This window comes from Artemia sp. Qi Xiang Cuo, chromosome 13, assembly GCF_049724085.1.
Source record: "Artemia sp. Qi Xiang Cuo chromosome 13, ASM4972408v1, whole genome shotgun sequence".
Classification (NCBI taxonomy): Eukaryota; Metazoa; Arthropoda; class Branchiopoda; order Anostraca; family Artemiidae; genus Artemia; species Artemia sp. Qi Xiang Cuo.
In genome coordinates, this window is record NC_142806.1 from 21,056,370 (window position 1) to 21,079,559 (window position 23,190).

Consider the following 23,190-nt stretch of genomic DNA (forward strand, 5'->3'; position numbering starts at 1 on the left):
AAGGGAAATTTCTGATCTACTGTCTCTAAGTTTGTTCTCGCATTTTCAGGAGGCATTCTCAAGATCGAGTTGTACAGTATTACATCCTAAATCCTGGATAGGAGAAAGAGGGAAAACTGAAGGGGGGAAGGTGAAAATACCAAACTGAGTTTGTTTTCAATTTTGGCTGCGGCGGTTATGATGACTCTTCTGGGAGTAGTTGGCAAACACTGGACAAAGGACACCGGGGATGACAGCTGTGACGCGCAAAACTACGATTGCCTTCCCCCTCGTTTCCCCTCCTTTAAGAATCAAATGCACTGCTATAACTTTCGTTTAAAGATATAACTTTTATCACTGACGGAAGAAATAAAAAGAGGTAAAAAAAAAGTGGTACGCAGTTGGTGCCCTGGTTCAGCAGCCTATTCGTTGCTGGTGTCAGATCTGTATCACGCTCCATTACAGGCACATAGATCAGTGCGTGGTAGTAAAGCCTTCAAGCACTTGCATGGTGGCTTGCAGGCTTTTTTGCAGCCACATTTGACCAGTTCTTTGCACGCCTTGGAAGTCTCGGGTAGCGTCATCCAGACAGGATGCCCCTCATCATTTACGAGCTTCCATCCAAATTTAGAGCGGAAGGAGAATTCTGAACGGGGTCGGCTGCTTTTCCCCAAATTCGGCTAGGCTGAAAGTGTGCACGCCTGGTGTGCTTAAGAAGGGCATCGGATGTTGGTGGGATGCGGTCAATCTGCCGTTCAATTTTCTTGCTTCGTCAACACCCTGGACTTCGTTTGTCCGCTCATAGCATAAAACTACAAATCTCTCCAGTAGCTCTTGCGTTCTCGGTCTCGTAGCAGTCGACGCAGACGACAAATCCAAGAACATGTCAGTTGCATCGGGATAACTTCTCCAGACATAAAAGGCTTTCTTCTTTCCAATACCAGAAAAGGAAGATAATGTATCACAGCCTGTAAAGGCGTGGAAACGAGGCAGAACTTTGGGGGCCAAGAGTATGATGCATTTCATGAGCTGGGATGATTCTGAGTTGCTGTTTCACACCAAAGTCCATCCAGAGCTCAATTAGTGGGACGTACGAGCAAGCGGCCACAGGTAGTATGAGCACATCTGCACCTAAGGTTCGTATCAGAACTTGTTGGCGACCAGACAGGTAGCAGTGACGAACATGGAGGATTATTCGCGTATCTGCCTCTTCATGATCGCAAGGGACCAAATCATCTCGAGCAGCTGACACCGAAGGCACAACATCTGAATCCTTTGTGCCATAAACCTCTTTTCCAAACAATTTCATGCTTGCCTAGTGGTCTGCTAACGAGAAGAACAGTTGCTCTTTGTTTTCTTTGGTACAGAGGAAATCAGCCCAGTTCCGAGGAATAGGAGTCAATTCTCTTAGGCTGACTCGCTGTCCGAAACCTCTCCTTTCTCTTTCTCCTTTCTTCAGTTGCTTTTGATGTACCTGTCCCATATAACGTCGATGCGACTGGCAGTCGCAAGTTGGCTATGAATGTACGGTAGAAAAACTGCGTCCGTGTAATCTTTGAAAAATTTGCAGGAACCTGGTGCAACCATATGAACCAAGGCCGATCCATCGAATACTTTTGCACTGACTTGAGGACTAGTAGATGGTGTGTCCAGCAATGCTTCTAAATAAGTTGTAAGGTCAGGTTTTGCAGTTTTCCTAAGGGATCCGCTGTCGGACAGTGCAGAAAGAGTGGGCTGGCTCTCGTGCTTAAAAGAATCGTCCATGTCGCCGTCACGAGACTGGCAGGCAATGTATAATCTACTAAACAAAGAACAACTGTTTTTCAGACTAGAAATCTCTTGTTTCGCCTTTGACGGTTTCTTGGATATCACACTTGTGAATAGTGGCAGGTTATTTTTCTTAATAACATATGTAACTGGCATGGAGCATATTGTCAGTCACTCTTCGGTAAACTTTTAATATTGGCTAGGTCTAATTTTGTAAGCATTCCTCGCGCTTTGTACTACGTTACTGGGCATGACCTTCCTCGTTTCATGATTACGAAGGTCGTTTACTGATTAAGCAAATGGATTGTCCCTTCCATCAATGACTTGAATAAAGTCCTGAAATTGGCATATGAATCGCATCTGTAATTTTGGAGTGTCCTCATGACCTCATGACAGTGGCTTCAAGTTTTTTTGTTTCAGAAGAAGGGTTTGTAAAACTTTCTTAATACTCCTCAACGGACCTTTGAACAGCGGGACCTGATGTGATCCATCGAAGCATGACATCTGAGTTTTCGGTGAGTCCAATCAAACCGGTTGTTCCTTTCAGTTTCTCGTTCATCTGTTCATGCGCTTGATCCATTGCCATGGCAGAAAAAGTATGTTTTATCTTTCGAATTGTGAAGTTCCCTTTCATAAACTCACAAAATACAGCTGGGTTCTGGGTAATGAGGGTAATCATGTGTCGGACGTGCACCGATAACCATCTAGCGTAGTGCGTGCGCTCAAGAGCGAACATAAACGGTAGAATATTTCGCAGAGCATCGACATAAAGCATAAATTCTGCCTGGCGGATGGATCGTACGAACATCAACAAAATCAGTTCAATATCAAGTACAGTTGACCAGTAACTAAACTGAGCGGGTTCAAACTGCGTACATATTTTCCCCGATCGAGAATCCCATTAGAGCGAGATGAAGCTTACTTTAGAAAATATGCGTACGTCCTTCTAACAGGGTTACCAAAACTTTTGGGGACTAAAGTATCAAACTCAGCCAAAAAAAATCACTTTTAGTGTCCTTCTAGAAAATTAGCCAATATACTTTGGAGCGCTTCTATATTGGGCGTTTTCTAGAAAACTGGGAGGCAGGTAGCTGTCTACACAATTAAAATCGCAACAAATTCAAAAGATTAAAATCAGGCCTTGTCCTTAAGCTGGGATTCCACGATGCGGAAAAGGTAAGTTTTTACAATAGGTCAGGTGCATGATAACTAAGAAATAAACATACTTTTTTATTCACAATTCAATATTATATCCAAATATAACCATATTGTCATACTGCTTGATGGAAATCAATTTCTGTAGAAAGCTGCTTTGTTGTTGAAAATCCTTAGGGAACTAAAATTTTTAGCTAGGTTTTCATCTCACTTGCGATTTAGAGTCTAGGCCAACTCACTCAGTTTAACCCTATTTACCCCCCCCCCCCCCCGCCTCTGTAAGTTACTAGGGCACTCCGAGAACTTTCCATTACTTTCACTTTTTTTCTTTGTAATATCCGATAATAAAAACCGAATGTCGAGTTAAAAATGGCAAAAACTAACATTTCTCATTTCCCCCTGCTGGTTTAATTTCACCCCGGCCCCCCCCCCTAGGGTGGTGAAACAATCCAAGCACTTTTCTTATGAATTCCCTTCAGTTTCAAACAGTTCGTGGTAACGAACTGTAAGTAAGGAGCGACCCGGCTCAATGGTAACCGAAACTCTAAAAAACGGAATTTTGATACCAATAGATACATCAAAAGAATCAGATTTTAATTTTGATTTCGAATATATAAGTTTCATCAAGTTTAATTTTACCTATCAAAAGCTACGCGCCTGATAAAATTTGGCTGATTTTCGAAAAAAGGGGGAAAACCCCCTAAAAATTATAGAACCTTAATGAAAATCACACCTTCATATTCAGCGTACCAGAGAACCCTACTATAGAAGTTTCAAGCTCCTATCTACAAAAATTCGGAATTTTCCATTTTTTGCCAGAAGAAAGATCACGGATGCGTGTTTATTTTTTTTTTCCCAGGGGTGAATGTATTAATCCAGTAGTCCTAGAATATCGTGGGAGGGCTCATTTGAACGAAAATGAAAAGTTATTGTGCCCTTTTTGAGTAACAAAATAAATTGGAGTGCAGCTTGGCCCTCTCCCACGCTCATTTTTTTCTCAAATTCACCCTATCAAAGTTTTTAGATAGCCATTTTGTTCAACATAGTTAAAAATTTGATAACTATGTCTTTTAAGATGACTTAATCCCTCGAAGCCCCCAGGACCCGGCTCAATGGTAACCGAAGCTCTAGAAAACGGTATTTTGATACAAATAGATACATCAAAAGAATCGGATTTTAATGCTGATTTCAAATATATATAAGTTTCATCAAGTTTAATCCTACCTATCAAAAATTACGCGCCTGAGAAAGTTTGGCTGATTTTCGAAAAAAGGGGAAACCCCCCAAAAGGTATAGAACCTTAATGAAAATCACGCCATCATATTCAGCGTATCAAAGAACCCTACTGTAGAAGTGTCAAGCTCCTATTTACAAAAATGTGGAATTTTGCATTTTTTGCCAAAAGAAAGATCACGGGTGCGTGTTTATTTTATTTTTTTCCCCAGGGGTGATCATATCGACCCAGTGGTCCTAGAATATCGTGGGAGGGCTCATTGGAATGGAAATTAAAGTGCCCTTTTTAATTGACCAAAAAAATGGAGGGCAACAGGGCCCCCTCCCACGCTCATTGTTTTCCCAAAGCCACCTGATCAAAATTTTGAGATAGCCATTTTGTTCAGCATTTTCAAAAATATTATAAGTATGTCTTTTAGGATGACTTAATTCCCCGAAGTTCCCGGGAAGAGGGCTGAAAGTTATGAACTTTACCCAATGTTAACATATAGTATTGGTTATTGGGAAGTATACAGTACAGACGTTTTCAGGGGTGATTTTTCCTGGTAGTGGGGGGGGTGGAGGGTCGGGCAGGGACATACGCAGGGGTGGGGGGGGGGGGGGGGCTCCGGGCCCGGACCCCCGCCCCCGAAATCTCACGATTTTTTTATTTTCCCATAATTTTCTGATTTTTCTCACAGAATAATGGGTTTGAATGATTTGCCCCCCCCCCCCAAACAAATTCCTGCATACTTGCCTAGGGGTGGGGGTTATGTAGGAGAATCTTTCCATGAAGGAAGTTTTCATGGGGGAAGGGACATTTCTATGAAGGGGACGCCGGACTTCCCAGCATTATTTAAAAAAAGATCAGAAATTAAATAAAAAAAAAGTTTTTCAACTGCAACAGCAGCAACATCAAAAATTTAAACCAAGAGAAAATATTACATATATGATTGGGTTCACCCCCTAGTCAATACCTCGCTCTTTAAGCCAGAGATTTTTTAGTACTTTCATAACAGCTATTTACTCTAATTAACGGCCTTTGTGATTAAGCTGTCATTTTTCAAGAATTAGAACAAAATTCGAACTTTCGCTTAAAGAGCAAGGTATTGACTAGGGGTCAACCCCCTAATATACGTATTAAAAATATATGAATGTAGAAGTTCGTTACGTAAGTTAATTCGTAAGTTACGTATATTTATTACTAATAAAAACGTTCGTAAGTAAAATGAAACAAGTTTCGAGAAAGCCATTTAACCAAATAAAAGTAAATTAATACGAACATTTTGTTTAAATTATTCATGTGCTGTCAGCCAAGTTCAAAACCTGCATTAATTCAAAAACGTTCAAAAATTAAATAAAAAACAAGTTTTTTTAACTGAAAGTAAGAGCGACATTAAAACTTAAAACGAACAGAAATTATTCCGTATATGAAAGAGGCTGTCCCCTCCTCAACGCCTTGCTCTTTACGCTAAAGTTTGACTTTCTCACAACTCTATTTTTTTAAACAATAGAAAACTTTAGCGTAAAGAGCGAGGTGTTGAGGAAGGGACAGCCCCTTTCATATACGGAATAATTTCTGTTCGCTTTAAGTTTTAATGTCGCTCCTTACTTTCAGTTAAAAAAAACTTGTTTTTTTTATTTAATCTATCTAATAACGAATATACTCATCAAATATAAAGCTGAAATAGACAAAAAGATACTTTTTTGCATTTCCCACTTTGGGTGACTTTTACCCCCTGTTCCCCTCCCTTAGAGTGGTTGGATCGATTGTGCCCCAGTCTCATTTGAAAGAGCACACCAAACTGCATATATGGACCAAGTTTCATACTATTTTTTCAAAATTTGCATGAACCATCCTGTTTTATGGACTAAGCGACTAGACTATTTGTCTTGCAACTAAGAATTGCCGATCGAAACCTCTAGATTGTTCGGGAGAGCTGGGATACCATGTTTTTGAAGACATTTTCTTTGGGCATGGTAATCCCATAGATTTATTACCTGAATAGATACCGGGTATTATAGATAAGAATTGCGATATACAAGTGGGTAAACGACCGCCATGTATGTAACACGAATGGTGGCAGTCAATCAGGCAATAGATAAACCGACTTGAGAAACCGTTTTTTTTTTCTGCTTCGAACACCGTAAGAAATCTTCAGTGGCGGGCTTTTACCCCCCCCCCTCCTTTGATTACCCCCGGATAATACCCTTCACGGAAAATACTCTCACCGGGAAATACCCCCAACGGAAAATACTCCCCCCGGGAAATACCCCCGGGGAAAATATCCACGGAAAATACCCCCCGTGGAAAATAAGGCTTTCCAAATTTGAGAATTTTATTTGAGTTTTAACTTTTTTTTACTTCCGTTGGGGGAAGGAATTTTGGTACTTGTGTATTATGCGCCACTCGCTCAAGTTTACACTGTGTAAAATTCGAGAACACATCGGTTTTTTCGTTAGTTTCTTCGTTACTTTAGAAACAAATTTGAGCTATAGATTTGCACGTTAGGAGGGGAGGGGTAAGTATAATGGGTCTGCATGCACTATGTGTTTAGTACATTTCTCCTGCATATTAAATAGATAGATAGAGAAGTGTATTTCAAAGCCAAATATATTGCCATGAAAATAGTGAACTAGCATAAATTAAAGGCACAAATAACATAAACTTTGATCAGCGATCATCAAAAAAAACTTAAATGAAATACGACATTAACCTAATAATAGTACTTAATACTTGGAAAAACGGTCATTGAAAAAAAAACATTCAACACTTGGAAAAAACACTTAAATGAAACATTACATTTACTTTATTATTTGAAAAAAACTACGTTTTCTAAAGAGTTAAAGAGGCCGAGTCACAAGTTCGAACCTTAAAACGTACAGGGATTAGGAGGTGCAGTTGGGGGCTGCCGCCACTCGAACCCCGCTTCCGTATATGAAAGGGGTTGTGCCCTCCTCAACGCCTCGCTCTTTACGCTAAAGTTTGACTTTCTTACAACTCTTTTTTTTAACAATAAAAACTTTAGCGTAAAGAGCGAGTCGTTGAGGAGGGCACAGCCCCTTTCATATACGGAAGCGGGGGTTTGGGGGCGGCAGCCTCCCAACTGCACCTCCTAATCCCTGTACGTTTTAAGGTTCGAACTTGTGACTCAGCCTCTTTAACTCTTTAGAAAACGTTGTTTTTTTCAAATAATTTCTGCATTTTTTTGTAGAGTTTATTGCTTATTTAACTCTTTAGAAAACGTAGTTTTTTTTCAAATAATGTTATCAAAGCAGTGGAGACTTACCTGTAACCTGAAGGCCGACTGTGATATTCTTCTGGAGACGACTGTTGAGCCGAATTCAATATAAACTCAACGCCTCACTCTTTACGCTAAAGTTTTTATTGTTTAAAAAAAGAATTGTCAGAAAGTCAAACTTTAGTCTATAAAGTGAGGCGTTTAGGAGTGCACGGCCCCTGCCACATACAGACGCGGGGGTTTTGGGGGCGGCCGCCCCCCAACTGCACCTCCTAATCCCTGTACGTTTTAAGGTTCGAACTTGTGACTCAGCCTCTTTAACAGCCCCCCAACTTTGCCTCCTAATCCCTGTACGTTTTAAGGTTCGACCTTGTAACTCAGCCTCTTTAACTCTTTAAAAAACATAAGTTTTTTTTCAAATAATTTAAAAAAGAAACTGAGTTTCTTTTTTAAACTTTAAATTCAGTATATAAAAAATTTCCTCTGACGGGGAATCGAACCCAGGTCTTCCGCCTGACAGTCAGGAGTTTAGACCACTGTACCAAAGAGACACAGTGTGTGGAATCTATTTTTGACTCAACCAAATCCCCACAAAACTTGATATTTGGTTTTTGGAAAACAGGGAAGGAGTGATCGGATTGAGCTGAAATTTCGAGGATAAGCTTCCAGGCCCCAGGAAAACTTATCTTCTAAATTTCAGCCCGATCGGACAACGTTAAAGGGAGACTGTGGTGGGAAAATTTAACGTGGGATCTTATAGGAAAACGAGGTTTTTCGTAAATGTAAATTCGGGGGATAATAGTGGCGCATAATACACAGGTATCAAAATTCCTTCCCCCTACGGAAGTTAAAAAAAATAAAAACTCAAATAAAATTCTAAAATTTTGAAAGCCTTATTTTCTACGGGGGGGGTATTTTCCTGGGGGGGATTTTCCGCGTGGGGTATTTTCTGGGGGGTAATAGCCGGGGGGTACACGTCTAGAACCGAAATCTTCGACCGTAGGCAATTAATCAGGAAATACAAAACAGACATGAATGACCGGTTTTTCTGCTTCAAACCAAGTAGGAAATCTTTGCTGGTTTTAGGGAAGAAAATACAAGTAGCTCGTCAAAACACGTAGGCTACTTACCTGTACTTTGTTATAAATTAATATGTCTTTGGGTAATCCTTGGACAAGCACGAGGCTCAAAGCCAGTAATACGATAAATCAAAGGTATTTTGGGCAAAAAAAAAGGAAGGTATGGTTGTCACTACCCCTATAAGTTAAAACAAAACTTAAAAGAACATAACTATGATTGTCATCTTATAAGTTTATTTTCCTTAAAAATGGTAAGTCAATGTGAATAGCTAGTGGCAAAAAAAGAACTCTTGATCAAAATGACTGGAACATAATCTACTACGAAAAAGGAACTCGATGAGGTCTATAAAAAACCAAAAATAGGAACGACCAAGGAAATTACTCATTAAAAGCAACAAAAATATCACAAAATCAACAGCACCGTGCCAAAGCCATTATAAGCAAACTTCCAACAAGGCTAGGCAAAAAAAAATGTTAATCATTTTTCTTTTCGGGTCTTTGATATGGCTCGAATCTCCCACTAAACCTACCCACTGGCAATTTACCACTAACTAGCCCCTCACCCCTTAAAAATGGCGGGTATACACTAGGATGCTGAGTGAGGGGTAGTCTTTCATGTCCATTTGCCATATCTGCTAGTGACCAAATCCGAGGTTTTTCAAGTTCAGCAAGACGAGGTGAGGAACATACGTCTGACTCGTCACTATCATCATTTAAGTGAGCAGGGTTGCCATGTGAAGTGGAACTTTGAGTTCGCTCGAGAAGGCTTGATTGTTTTTCTATGCCTGGAAGATGACTTGCTTTGATTGATTGAAATATTTTCATCAAAACCAATAACGATAATATTCAAGACAGGGGTGGTTAAAATAAAGAATGATGATGATAAAAACATTTGGTGAAATTTTCTAATGGAAAGTTTGACAGGAAAATATTTAATCGAATCAATCTTGTACCTATAACTCTTTTTGCTCGATCTTTTTGAAAGAAGTAAAAGAGCAGCCATCATAAAAGGTAAACATAATGAGGATAAGGTAATTTAAATTTTATTAGGCATGTAAACAGAAGCGTGTTTCGAGGGACGGCGGAAGGGGGGCAAAAAAGTTTAGAAAGTCAAATTACAGAAAAACTCAAAAAGGCATATGACATGGAAATATATTACACTATGTGAGAATCAGTAAAAATATCAAGATTCTGGAAGACGAATGGGTCAAATGCTGGAGTTCTGAATATAATTTTCTATAAATAATTACCATGAAAATACACAAATTCTAGATAACAAGGTTTTTATTTATAAAACCAATTGTTTCTTTGTTCGTGTAATTTTTGGTGCTGAATTTAAAAATTAAAACATAATATTTTTGATCACTCATCGTGCCTAAGCTTTTATTTCCTTTATAACAATGGTTGCAGAGTACATCAGGATAGTGAAAATGAATAGATGTTTAGTGTTTGTTTTAATAATTCAATTCTTTATTGTCGAGATCTTTATCTTTCGTAGAAATTGAACTGTTTATTAATTCTTTTTATTAAATAACAGGAAAGATAATGAGAACTATAAAAACGAAGCCAAAAACTGTCAGGAGCATCTAGAGTTGCATGATTTTGATTAACTTTGAGTCTCAAATGTTGTCACATACAGGGAATCAAAGGGCTGAAACATAATATTTTAGTCTCCGTCCTTTCTGTGGGCGTGTCCTCTCTACTAATATTTCTCAAATGTAAAAATTGAATTTACCTGGACTGACAGCTTTTTCTCTGAAATTTTATCTAACAGAGTGGAAATTACAAAGCATCAACAAGCTTCGAACATGGTTGCCAAACTTAGATATAAAAGGTCAAAAAGGTATATTTTGTAAATTGCCTTGACGGACAGCTTCTTTATAAGATGTGCATCTGTCAGAATAGAGACTACAAAGCATCAAGTACCTTTAGACAGGGTTGCCAAGCTTAGTTACAAGCTGAAGATGTCCTTAAACCATATTATATTTATTGCCTGAATTGTCAAGTTTTTCTATGAATTTCTCATCTAACATGGTAGAAGCTTCAAGACAACAAGTGGCTTAGAACAGGGTTGCCAAACATTGCTATTGGCTTAAGGGATAATAAAGTTAAATTTTGCGAATTACTTGGGCTCACAGTAAGCGACTACTTGAGTGGAAATTAAAAAGGGTACTTATGTGTTATAGTGACCACACTCAAGAAGTGAAGTCAGGTTAATCATAATGAAATAAACCAAAATATGATGAAAATATAATACTTTAGTAACAAAATTATGGAAACTGCAACAGAGAATTATGGAAAGCAGGTCGCCCAGAACCCATTATGTTAAATACCTAACCACATTTAATTATTAAATATTTCATTAAAATAAACCTGCATAGTACTTTATCTCGTTCAGGCTAAGCTGATTATTTCTGAGTAAACACAGAAACCGGTTTCATTACAGATCAACAACAAAGTGTGGTCGCTAAAACCAGTAAGTACCTTAAAAACCATAAAAAAGCTTTGAGCATGGTTGCCAAACTTAGATATACGCTGAAGAGGTCCAAACAGTCATGTATTCCACGCAGTTCCACCACCCTTGACAAAGTTCACCATGTTTTGCAATGTCACCAAAATGTATGGCAGAGTTCCGCCACGCATAGCACGTGCCACCGGGTTGACCCGCCTTCTGACAGAGAGCGATCCCTCGATTGAATCAATTTCTGCCGCTAATAGGATTCGGTTTTATTTATTGTATTTTATTAGTCTGTCACGGAATATATTCTGCTCTTATTATGTAAATTGCTTTTTTGGTATCCGGAGAGGAGGTAAGAAACGTGAGCTTCCACACATTTTCATATAAATCTCAATATGGGTACCTTAAAAAATGGCAGAAAAGCTCAAACGAATGTATAAGTAACAAGGGCGGATCAAATATTTTTTTTCGGGGGGGGGGGTTAATAATCTTTTACTCAGTTTTCAACTAATTTTACTGATTTTACCTAGGTTTTACTAATTTTCGACTTATTTTCTACTCCGTCAAAAATTTCGGGGGGGGGGGGGCGGGGTCAAACCGGGTAACCCTCCCCCCCCCTGGATACGGCCTTGATAAGTAATGCTCACAATGGGATAATTCTACTTATAAAAGATATCTACCTGAGCAAGGCTTATCATCATTATCGCTATCATCATCGCAGTCATCATCTTCATTTCTATTTTTTGGCTCCCAAGTCATTTTGTTCTCCTTTTTTAATCGTCTTCGTGCGTTGGCAAACCACGTGGAGACCTGGAAAAAAGTGTTGTAAATCCCTGACCCTGGGTTCACTATGTATCAAAATTTGCCCATCACCGCAATTTAATTGTCAATTTTGAAAATTTCAGTTGCTTTGTCTAGCAATTATCACGTTGGAGAAATTTACTTTCATTGGGCAACAGAGCAATTTTTTTTATCGATTTCTGAAGCTTAGGCTTCCTTGCCCAGTAGCGTAAAGTTTTTCTTCCGGTACAAGTTTCAATTGACTGTCGGTTGACAGTCTGAACATGCATGGGGACACCGTTCACTGCAAGACCAGCGGAATGTACATGGTCAGTTCAACCTCACGCGACGACACCGTATATGGTGCCATTTATATTAAGTAAGACTTTGTACGGTACCTACATTGATCATAACGTTGATCAGCTATGCAACCAATACCAGCTATGAAACCAGGACAGGGACGAAGGCAGGTTTTTTTCTCGGGGGGGGGGGAGGGACTGATTTAGAAAGTGCAGTGAAGAAGCAAAAATTATAAGCACAAATGGGCTGTATGCATTTGAAAACATACATCTCCTAGAGAAAGTAATCGCACAGATGGAAAAAAAGACTTAAAATTTCGGGATAAGGGATGACAAGTTGTCCATGTGTGTGCACCTAACTTCCCCTTCTTTTCGCTAAAACAATCATTTACTTTAAACACATAAGCGTTTTCTTTTATCTTATCTGCCTCTCCTTGTCTCCCCCTTCTCCTCTCTCCTCTCTCTCTCTCTCTCTCTCTCTCTCTCCGTTTCTCTCCCTCTTCTTTTACTGTAAATAAAACCTTGCTTCTGGAAATTGATTCTTCCGCTGTTAATACACATTGATAAGAATGACAAAAGATGTAAATTAGTGAAAAACAAAATAATATCTAAGGCAAACATAATACCTAAAGTAAAATTGTTTTAACCACAAAATAAATTTAGATATTTGAAAATTACCTGGGTGAGAGTCATTTTAGTGATGATGGCTAACATAATTTTCTCCCCTTTTGTTGGGTAGGGGTTCTTTTTGTGCTCTGAAAGCCAGGCTTTAAGTGTCGAAGTCGTTTCTCTGGTTGCATTTTTTCTTCTTGCACTATTTAAATCGAACCCATACCTGAAAACAAATTAGGATGATGAAACATTGCTGAGACACTTATAAAATTTATTTATGTTGCTACTTTTAATATGGAGGCGTGTAAAGAGGCAGCACAGAGAAAATTCTTGCTTTAATTATGGCTTTTTCAGGTATTAAATAAAAAAAAAAGTTTTTTTTTAACTGAAAGTAAGGAGCGACATTAAAAGTTAAAACGAACAGAAATTACTCCATATATGAAAGGGGTTGTCCCCTCCTCAACGCCTTGCTCTTTGCGCTAAAATTTGACTCTTTCTCACAACTCTGTTTTTAAAAAAAATAAAAAACTTTAGCGTAAAGAGCAAGGCGTTGAGGAGGGGACAGCCCCTTTCATATACGGAGTAATTTCTGTTCGTTTTAACTTTTAATGTCACTCCTTACTTTCAGTTAAAAAAACTTTCTTTTTTTTATTTAATTTCTGAACCTTTTTGAATTAACGCAGCTTTGATTTTGGCTCACCGTACATGAATAATTAAAATGAAATTTGCATATTAATTTTACTTTTTTTTGGCTAAATGGCTTTCTAGAAATTTTAATCTGACGTAACTTACGAATTAACTTACGTAACTAACTTCTATATTTGTATTTTTTTATTACGTAAATGAGGGGTTCTCCCCCTAGTCAATACCTCGCTCTTTACGCTAAAGATCGATTTTTTTCCAATTCCTTAAGAATAACCCCTTAATCACAAAGGCCGTTAGTTAGAATAAATAGCTCTTGTGAAAGTACTAAACAAACTTTAGCGTGAAGCGCGAGGTATTGAATAGGGAGAAAACCCCTCATATACGTAATAATTTCTGTTCATTTTAAGTTTCAATGTTGCTCCCTAATTTCAGTTGAAAAAACTTATATTTTATTTAATTTCTGATCGTTTTTTTTTAAATAATGCTAGGAAATCCGACGCCCCCTCCCTCATAGAATGGCCTCTTCCCCCATGAAAATATCCTCCATGGAACGATCCTTCCACGTAGCCCCCTCCTCACCAGAAAAAATTCCTCCTAAAAACGTCTGCATACTTCCAAATAACAAATACTATATGTAAACAGTCGGCAAAGTTCAAACTTGCAGCCCTTCCCCTGGGGACTCTAGGGGATGAAGTCATCCTCAAAGACATATTTGTTAGGTTTTCGACTAATCTGAACAAAATGGCTATCTAAAAATTTTGATCGGGTGACTTTGGGGAAAGTATGAGCGTGGGAGGGGGCCTAGTTGCCCTCCAATTTTTTTGGTCACTTAAAAAGGGCACCAGGACTTTTGATATGCGTTCGAATCAGCCCTCTCGCGATATTTTATGACCACTGGGTCTATACGATCACCCCTGGGGACAAAAAAAAAAAAAAAAAAAAAAAAAAAAAAAACACGCATCCGTGATCTTTCTTCCGGCAAAAAATGCAAAATTCTCCTTTTTGCATATAGAAGCTTAAACCTCTACAGTAGGATTCTCTGATACGATGAATATGATGGTTTGATTTTCATTAAGATTCCATCATTTTTAGGGGGAGTTTCTCTCTTTTTTCGGATATAAAGCAAACTTTTTCAGGCTCGTAACTTTGGATGGATTAAACTTGATAATACTTAAATATTTGAAATGAGCATAAAAATCCGAATCTTTTGATGTATCTACTGGTATCAAAATTCTGTTTTTAGAGTTTTGGTTAGTATTGAGCCGGGTCGCTCCTTACTTACAGTTTGTTACCACGAACTGTTTGAAAGTCACCCGAGTGAAAACAGCTTTTCACTCACTGGATTTGACTTTTATTGAAAAAAAAAACACTTCGAGTTTTCTTGATTTGCCTTTTAATCTTTAAAAAGCAATGGAGACTGGTGCTGTTATAAAAATTCAAAAAACAGGGACGACTTCTCCTGAAAAAGTCTAATGAAGACGTAGTTTAATATAGGTGACTCATAAAAAATGCTATAACTCTTTGTCTTACTAGATTCGCTACTTCATCTCTTTTTAACCCGAAGAATTCATTAACTCCATTTATAAAAAAAAAAGGCTAAGCTAATTTTCTCTACAGAAACAAGGAATAACGTCAATGACTTACGATAGCGTGCTACAAAAATCAACCGATAGCGCTGAAGCAAACTTTGTAACACGGAAGTTTAGTTCATTGGCCTCTCTTTTCATCTTTTTTCGTACACAGATGTGACGGTTGAAATGGGGAGATGGAGTTAGGCTGCCTAAGGGTTGTTTTTGCTTTAAAGAAGGTACGTAAAATTGGGATAGGGTGACAGGGAAAGATTGCCCCCTTCCCTATATTTTTTTTGCCTCACCCTTAGATTTTCAAAATACCTTTTTTAGAATTTCCGTTGAAAATATAATAATAAAATATGCCGCCTAGATGTGTAGAAATGTATTGCCCACCCCCCCCCCACCATTTTTTTTAATTGACGTCCCTGTCTGTATGACGCGTAAATAATTACAAGGCAATAGTTCAAGGCGCTGCTTTCCCTCATTTAACAAATAAAAAGCATTTTTTATGCAAAGAGAAAATTAGTGAAATCAATCATAAATTAAGCTATCTTCAATACAAATCTGAGAGACATGGTATGAGGTTTTACTATTTCATGGAATATAACATTTTTAAATTTTCATTTAAAATGACAAATAAGAAATCCCTGTTCTACATTTGGCAAAACTTTTCCTCGTTCCCTAAATTTCCATGGATAGAGTCTCTGTTTGCAATATGGGTAAATGATTATGAGAAATTAGTGCAAAACACCTTTTTCACTCTTGTAACAATCAAAAAGTATTTTAATGGAAATAGAAAATTAGAGCAGTCAAGCATAAATTAAGCTGACTTTTTACAAATCTTTGAAACATAATGTAAAATTTGGTACTTACGTGTTATCCCAACCACACTCTAGAAGTTTGATCTGTTTGATCTGCTTAAAACCGATTTTTTTTTGTATGTGTGTGTTTGTGTGTGCATTCTCAGATAATCAGCTTAGCCTGAGTGAGAAAAACTACTATACAGTGGCGGGTCCAGGGGGTAAGGGGGCGCCCCCCCCCCCCTAACACAGCCTAAAATTGTGTAATTTACTTAATCAACGCCAGTTTGTGGTAATTAAACTTGCTCCTAACGCAAGTTTATCGGATCAACCTATTTTGCGCCCCCTCCCCCCCCCAAAAAAAAATCCTGGATCCGCCACCGCTACTATACAGGTATATTTTAATTAAATATTTAATATATAGAGTTGACTAGGTAAGGTATTTAATCTAATGCTTGCTGGATAGCCTGCTTTCCATAATTATGTTGTAGTTTCCATAATTTTGCTACTAAAGTATTATATTTTCGTCATACTTTGGTATATTTCATTATGATTAACACAACTTCACTTTTTGTGTGCGGTCAGGTTAATACGTAAGTACCTAAAATTTTAGTGCAACACAATAATCTTCTGTCCTAAAAAGTTAACATAAAATATGTAGAAAATAAATGCGATGAAAGAAAATTTCAGAGCATATCCATGCATGGACCTTTCTTTAAAAAGACAGCAAATGTTTTTTTTTAATATTCAAAGCTTGATTTTCATTTGAAAATATTAGTAAATTGTTCCATTCCATAGCCCTTTAAATTTTTCGATTGTTATTTTCTTTTGCATTCAGATACATAGATAAGGATGTTTTAGTGATGAATTGGCATATTTTAGAAATATAAGAGCAAAAAATTATTAATTAAATAAAATTCTAGAAATTGAAGAAGACCTTTTTAAATACTGGGATTTTAGTGTATGGGCTGGGAGTTTTAACGGCTATAGTGGGTCAGTCTATAAAGGCTATATACTATTTGTTGCTGTAAGAAGACCTGACTTAAAGAGTAAGACACAAAATCAAATTTGACATCTACGATAATTTTGGGGAATAATCACAAAACAAATGAGAAAATGCAAAATAATATTATTTAAACGTTCATTTGTACGTTTGCTGTGTGTTATACCCATAATAATACCACCGTAGTTTCAGATGTAGAACCCAAATATTCCTTTAAAAATATTGACTCGTTATGTAATTTAGATTTTAATTGCTGTTCTAAGGCTTTTTAGGATTTTTTTGCGCGGCCTCTCCTTGTGGTGAACTTCCAGAACTGTCACGTGTAGAATCATCTCTAGTGCACTCTTTGAGCAAAACCACAATCTGACTTTATCAGGACTCCACCTCGTTATGTTTTTATGTAAGTGACCTTTTATGGCTTTCAGGCAATATTCTGTCGTTTTTAACAGATGAACAAAATTGAAATAGCAATTCGGCCACTTTTGGTTTTGAAATAATAAATAATGACGATAGTGCTGAAAATTTAGAAATATTGAACACCAATGCAGTTTAGGTTTGTGAACATGGAAGGCAAGGCCGTATCCAGGGGGGGGGGGGTTGTACCCGGTTTACCGCCCCCCCCCCCCGAAATTTTTGACCGAGTCGAAAATAAGTCGAAAATTAGTAAAACCTAGGTAAAAATCAGTAAAATTAGTTGAAAACTGAGGCAAAAATTAGTATCCTTTCCCCCGAAAAAGTCAAAAATTAGTAACCCCCCCCCCCGAAAAAACCTGCCCTTGATGGAAGGTACAAAAATAATAAGGGAAGTCCCGTATAGGGAAGGTAGGCCTATACGACATCCCCGCCCCTGCACCTCGTATAGTCTGGATTTTTTTTTACCATAGAGCCCCTAGGATATGTTGCAGCTGTCTTGGCCAGCGTTGCCACCCACAGTGACTTTATCACTCTTTATAGTGATTTTTTTAATTACCGTAACAAAAGAAATTACTAAATCAGCACATATATCACTAGATTATTGAAGAAAAACACTAAATCGACCAAAAATCACTAAAATCTAGTAATTTTGTTCTCACCGGGTGGCAACTCTGGCCGTAGCTTGTATTCTTTGTATACACTTGGAATCCTGCAAGGCATGGGATCTACGAATCATTTGAAAAGTTCAGATTACATTTTTGAAGTCAGGATTGAAATTTGAGCAAAGAAAGTAATAATCGGTTCCATGGATAAAAATTGTATTTCTTGAAAATTGATAATTCAAAATCTTTAGTTAAAGACGCAAATTGAAGTAAAAATATAATCAAAATAAATTTGCACATAAGAAATTACGATTTGATAATTGAGATCAGAAAATTGAAATCTGTATTAAAAACATAATAAAAAAAAATAAAACATTGAGAACTTTTTTAAATACTAAAAAAAAAATCACCCGAAATTTGGTGAAAATGAAATCTCCAACAATTTAAGCGCAAAAACTGCGAGTAAAGAAAAAAAAAGCTGAATACGCATTCTAAACAAGCAAAACGGTTCTTCAAGAATCAAAAATTTTATGATCCCAAATGAAAATTCAAATATCAAAACTTGCGGCTTGAAGGGCTTGAAATTATCTTCAGACGCAAAGAAAAAACACAGTCATCTAGGCTTGAGCGCCCAGAGCACAAAATTTTGGGTTTGGAGATCCTCATCTTTTAGAACAGTTATGATGGCTCCCAAGAAATATTAGATAATTGGCTCTCTGCAGGGGCAGATTCAGGGAAGTGCAGGGGCATGTACCCCCTTCCAGAGGGTCAAAAGATACATTAATTCTAGGAGCAGAGGCGCAAAAACTGGCAATGGGGAGCTCAAGTCTCATTGACCCTCCCCCTCTATGTTTATTTATGGAAACCTGTGAGAAAAAATTTGGATGAGATATTAAATAGATGTCTGTAAAAAAAAGGTGGTTCTGTTTTTTAAGCATATTAATTGTTTTTGGTGGTTAATGAAATAAACTCGTTCGCATTAGTCAGTAGCTATAATTTAGTTGCAAGAATGGCGTTAGTTGTTTGAGCATTAGCTGCCAATAAGCATATGCGTGGGGATTCCTTTTCAAGGAAACAAAATTCAAAAAGTCCCCAAAACAGGCAAATTGTATCACAAGTTCGCACAATTAGGGGATAATCTTATATAGATTGGAACTAGGGCTCTACTTTATTACATCCCCCCTCTACATGCAGTGCTGACATCCAAAACTAAATTGACAAATGCTTACCCTCCAAGTTGATACTGGGCAGCAATGGCAGGATCATAGGTCCCATAGTAACCTGTAGAATACGGCCACCCAGGAAGAGTAGCGGGGTTTAGACCGCAGAGGCTGTCTTTTAGCTCCAGTACAGGGGACGACGTCTGGAAAAGAACTATATATAAATTCTTTTATTTCGGGGTGGGTAAACTAATTCCTAGAATCAAACCATGAAAACAGTCAAAAATTAAATAGAAAAATATAATTTTTTCAACTTAAAATTAAGGATCCCATTAAAACTTAAAACGAACAGAAATTATTCTGTATTTGACGGGGCTGCCCCTTCCTCAACCCTCGCCCTTTCCGCTAAAGTTTGACTTTTCGTTACACTTCACTAAGAAACGCTGCTCAAACACAAGGACCGTTGCATTTTAATAAGATACATTTTTAAAGAACTTCACAAGTTTTGCGTTAAGATCGAGGGTAGAGGAAGAGGCAGCCCCGTCATATACAGATTTCTGCTAGTTTTAAGTTTTAATATTGCTCCTTATTTTAGTTGAAAAAAATTGTTTTTTATTTAATATCACCAAGAACAAAACAGAAGAGTGTATAAAACATTTTCATAATTGCACAGGAGAGTGAAACTCAGATTCTTATGCTTTCCACTGGAGTAATCTTTTACCTAGATGATACAAAAAGAAGTATGCACTATCAGTTGTGTGCAGTTTGGCTTCAATTTAGAGTGTAAAGTACTCTGGTTTCTTGTGTGTTTGCTATCCACTGCAAAAGGACGAATTTGGCTGAAACTTGGCACATGTAATCCTCTCTGGCAGGAAAAGATCAAAGGTTATTGGGGGAAAACTCTTGAAGGGGTTTTGGAGAGAGGTTTAATAATATATCAGGCTTCCATTGAAAGCTTCATATCACGTATCTTCTTACAGATATATATATATATATATATATATATATATATATATATATATATATATATATATATATATATATATATATATATATATATATATATATATATATATATTGAACCAAAAATTTGAACTTTGGTCATTGAAAAAACCTTAGTTTTTTGTGAAACCAGCTTATTTGGAGATTTAGGCGTAATCAAACGCAATATATGGAAATATAGAGGAAGTCCAACAAATAAATTAAGTGCAACTATTTTAGCCAAAAAGTATAAAAACAGCCAACTTATTACTCATTTATCAAAGATGCAACTATATAGCAGCCTTTATCGTTGATCTAAACTATTATTTAATTAAAAATAAGTGTCCTTCAGCCAAGTATTTTTCGAAACATGGAAGGACCTCCCCCTCCTCCTAGGAAATATTTTATATTCGGTGGAGGATAAAGATTGTATATCAGAGAGGACCCCCATCCCTCCTCCTAAAAATAGCTTTTATTGCTCAGGCTAGTACACAACAGGGTGGGAGGTTTGGTTATGCATACACCCCTGGAACCTCAAGATTTTAACATTTCTACCATAATGCTTTATAAAAAAATTCTATATCACATGATTTGCGTATTCTCTTTGGAATGCCGCATTTGTTTCTTGGAAATACTTTTTTTTAATATGCAACATTGTTTCTCACCCGCTTTCAAAACTGCAATAAGTACAATAAAAGATCTGTGAACTATTTTGTCGGTGAACTGTAAACTTGCATTTAATCTTCAAAAAAAAGTAGAAGACCATTAAGATTCCCAAGGTCAAAATAATTTATCATGTATCATGATTATTTTTGCCTAGGTAAATGTGTCCCAGTAGGGAAAAACAAAGTCTGAAACTATGGGAAACCCTAAACTGCCGTGTTGACAAATTCAGGACAAAAAGTAACACCACACCCGTGGACTTTTGAAAATATTGCATGCATTACTTATCCCTATGTAATTTCGGACGAGAGAGACACAGTGACATATATGTTAAGGTACGCCCTGGTTTGGAATCACTATAGGAACAAAAGTTTATTCTATTGAAATTTTGCATGTCAGAAACCAGCAGGGGGTGGAGCATACAAAAAACCACCTATCGTGGTGAATTCAAAAAACCAGAACGGAAAACTTAGATATCACTTCAATTCTAACCAGCTAATGATATTGGAAATAATAATAGCTTCTTTTAATTTGGGCAAGGACACGAACAAAGGTATAATCGTATATTATGCACGCTTGATAGATAGAGGATAAAAAACTGAAAAAGAAATAATACGATTTCAAGTAATAATGAATTAACAATGAAACAGTGATTTTCCAGAGTAGCCTAATAAATCAAAGCAAACTCAATTAAAAATTGCGCACAATTTGGCTTTACTAAATTGAATGACGCAAAAAGTAGAGACAATTTTTGGATTTCATGGAATATAGGCCCTTTCTTTTTCTTATGCTGCTCAACGCTATCAATTATTTCAATAGATGGTGTTCGTTTCGGACAAACCCATTGCATAATAAGTGGCTTTCAGTCAGGGTCAGGACTTAGGATAGGGGTTAAGTAATTTTTTACTATGTATAACCATCATACATATGTATATAGTTCAGGGGCACCCATTCACGTAAATATAGGAGGACATAGAAATTTTCTGATTTATATATGAAGATCGAAAGAAAAGGTATTTTTTAAAATCTAAGAGGAGGACAATTACTCCTCCCCCGAATTGGCTCCTCTGGTATAGCTATATAAAGTTGTAATTATAAATAGTTTGGCATATAAATTTAATTATGAACAGTCTACCAGATTCAAACTGAAAAAAAAACTAAAATTTAAAAAAAATGCGATTTTAAGGAGACAGACCCTATGCCCCTCAACCTTGTTTGCTCGAAGGTTAAAAGAAATTATAAATACCAATCCACTACATCGTTCCCGTGGGCGAGTTACAGAGACGAGCCCCTTATGTCCTTTTAAGGATCTAAGGCCCATGTACATGTACATGGGAATTGTCGGGGAGGGGGGAATATTAAAAAAAAAATAATTTAAGAATTTGAATAAGAACTGCCCAGTAATTCGAGAGAATCTGGGGCTTCAGGTGAGAACGAGCCCTGAGACAACCCTCCTCCCTGTGCACGTTCTTGCTAAAGACTATATTAACCATTCTGCTAATGGCACCAATGTATACAGTTTAAATATAATGTTCATTTAAAGGACTATGAAATGGAACCAAAAAATAAAGATTTTTGAGGGACCGATTTGAGGTGGAGGCATGTTTCAAGTTATGTTGTTTCTATCATTTCTTGGAACAGAACACGAATCCAAACTATAGATGACAATTATATTTTCAATGTTCTCTAAATAATCGTGAAGATTAAAGACAGTCTTGGAAGCAAACCCATATATTTGTGTGCGTTATACATTGCTCGTTAAATTTTCGATACGATCTTAATCGATATGTATTCATGTGCGTGTTTAAGAATGTATACATTAGTTTTGACTTTTGTCACTAAATAAATCTGCTGTGGAACATAATAAGGCGACAGCCCAAGTCTAAACAGAGATTGTTTACAACTGTATTTGGTCAGGTCGTCTAGAATTATTAAGTGGGTTTTGAAATTGTTTAATATTCCATAGGCCTGACAAGGAAGATGCATTTTGAGGAGTAAGAAACTCGGAAAATTCTATCAATTTTGAAAATCTAATTCAAATCATGTCGTTAAAATGTTCCCAATGATGGATGAGGTATTCAATTATTGCTGACTGTTTGGTAACATGAACTCGGAATTTAGTTGACTAAACTATGAATAATCTCGTGAGAATAAGTTACTCCTGTCGAATTACAATTTTGGAAATGGGATTTATAGAAAGATTTGGCGTGCTCTTACCTTCTAAGAAAGATGTTGGTCATCTCTAAGTTCGAAAGTACGGCCAAAATCCTAAAAGAGGCCATAATGGCACATAGTCTCGTTATTTTGAAAAACAAAATCCGAATAAATGTATATATTTCATCCTGCGACCTAATTCTCATAATTTATTTAGGGGGCCATGACACGTTAAAAAACTAAAAATGGCGTATTTCATAGGAAAGATAAAAATTACAGGATAAACTGCATCCTGTTTAAAAATAACAGGATGCAGTTTATAAGGTGGGGGGACCCAGAGGATTCCTCTAATTTTCAACTGCCTGAGCTAGGACCCAGTTTAAAAATGGACCGAGTGAAGGAACCGAAAAAGCATTTTTAGGAGGGAAAGATCATCCCTCGGACTGTTCTAGCTGGGGGGGGGGTAAAAGTTCCAGAAATGTTTTTGGGAAAATAGTACTTTGTGTTCCTTTTTCCAAGCTTCTAGAGATGCATATGGTCCTAGGGGTGTCAATTAGAGGAGGGGGGACTTTCTAGTTATATTTGTTGCTCATTGAAAAGTACATTTAATATTT

General features: G+C 37.1%; 1 protein-coding gene across 2 annotated transcripts in view; it reads right to left on the minus strand.

Moving 5' to 3' along the window:
- Positions 1-8,657: 8,657 nt before the first annotated feature.
- LOC148945062 (homeobox protein araucan-like) overlaps positions 8,658-23,190 on the minus strand; it is a 31,731-nt gene continuing 17,198 nt past the window's right edge. For both annotated transcript variants that reach the window (XM_089099122.1, XM_089099123.1), the window contains exons 4-7: positions 18,848-18,981; positions 12,650-12,806; positions 11,573-11,702; positions 8,658-9,219 (exon numbers count right to left, since the gene is read on the minus strand). In XM_089099122.1, the coding sequence (XP_088955248.1) occupies positions 8,909-9,219; positions 11,573-11,702; positions 12,650-12,806; positions 18,848-18,981 (732 nt within the window). In that variant the 3' untranslated portion in view covers positions 8,658-8,908. The remainder of the gene's footprint in view (positions 9,220-11,572; positions 11,703-12,649; positions 12,807-18,847; positions 18,982-23,190) is intronic.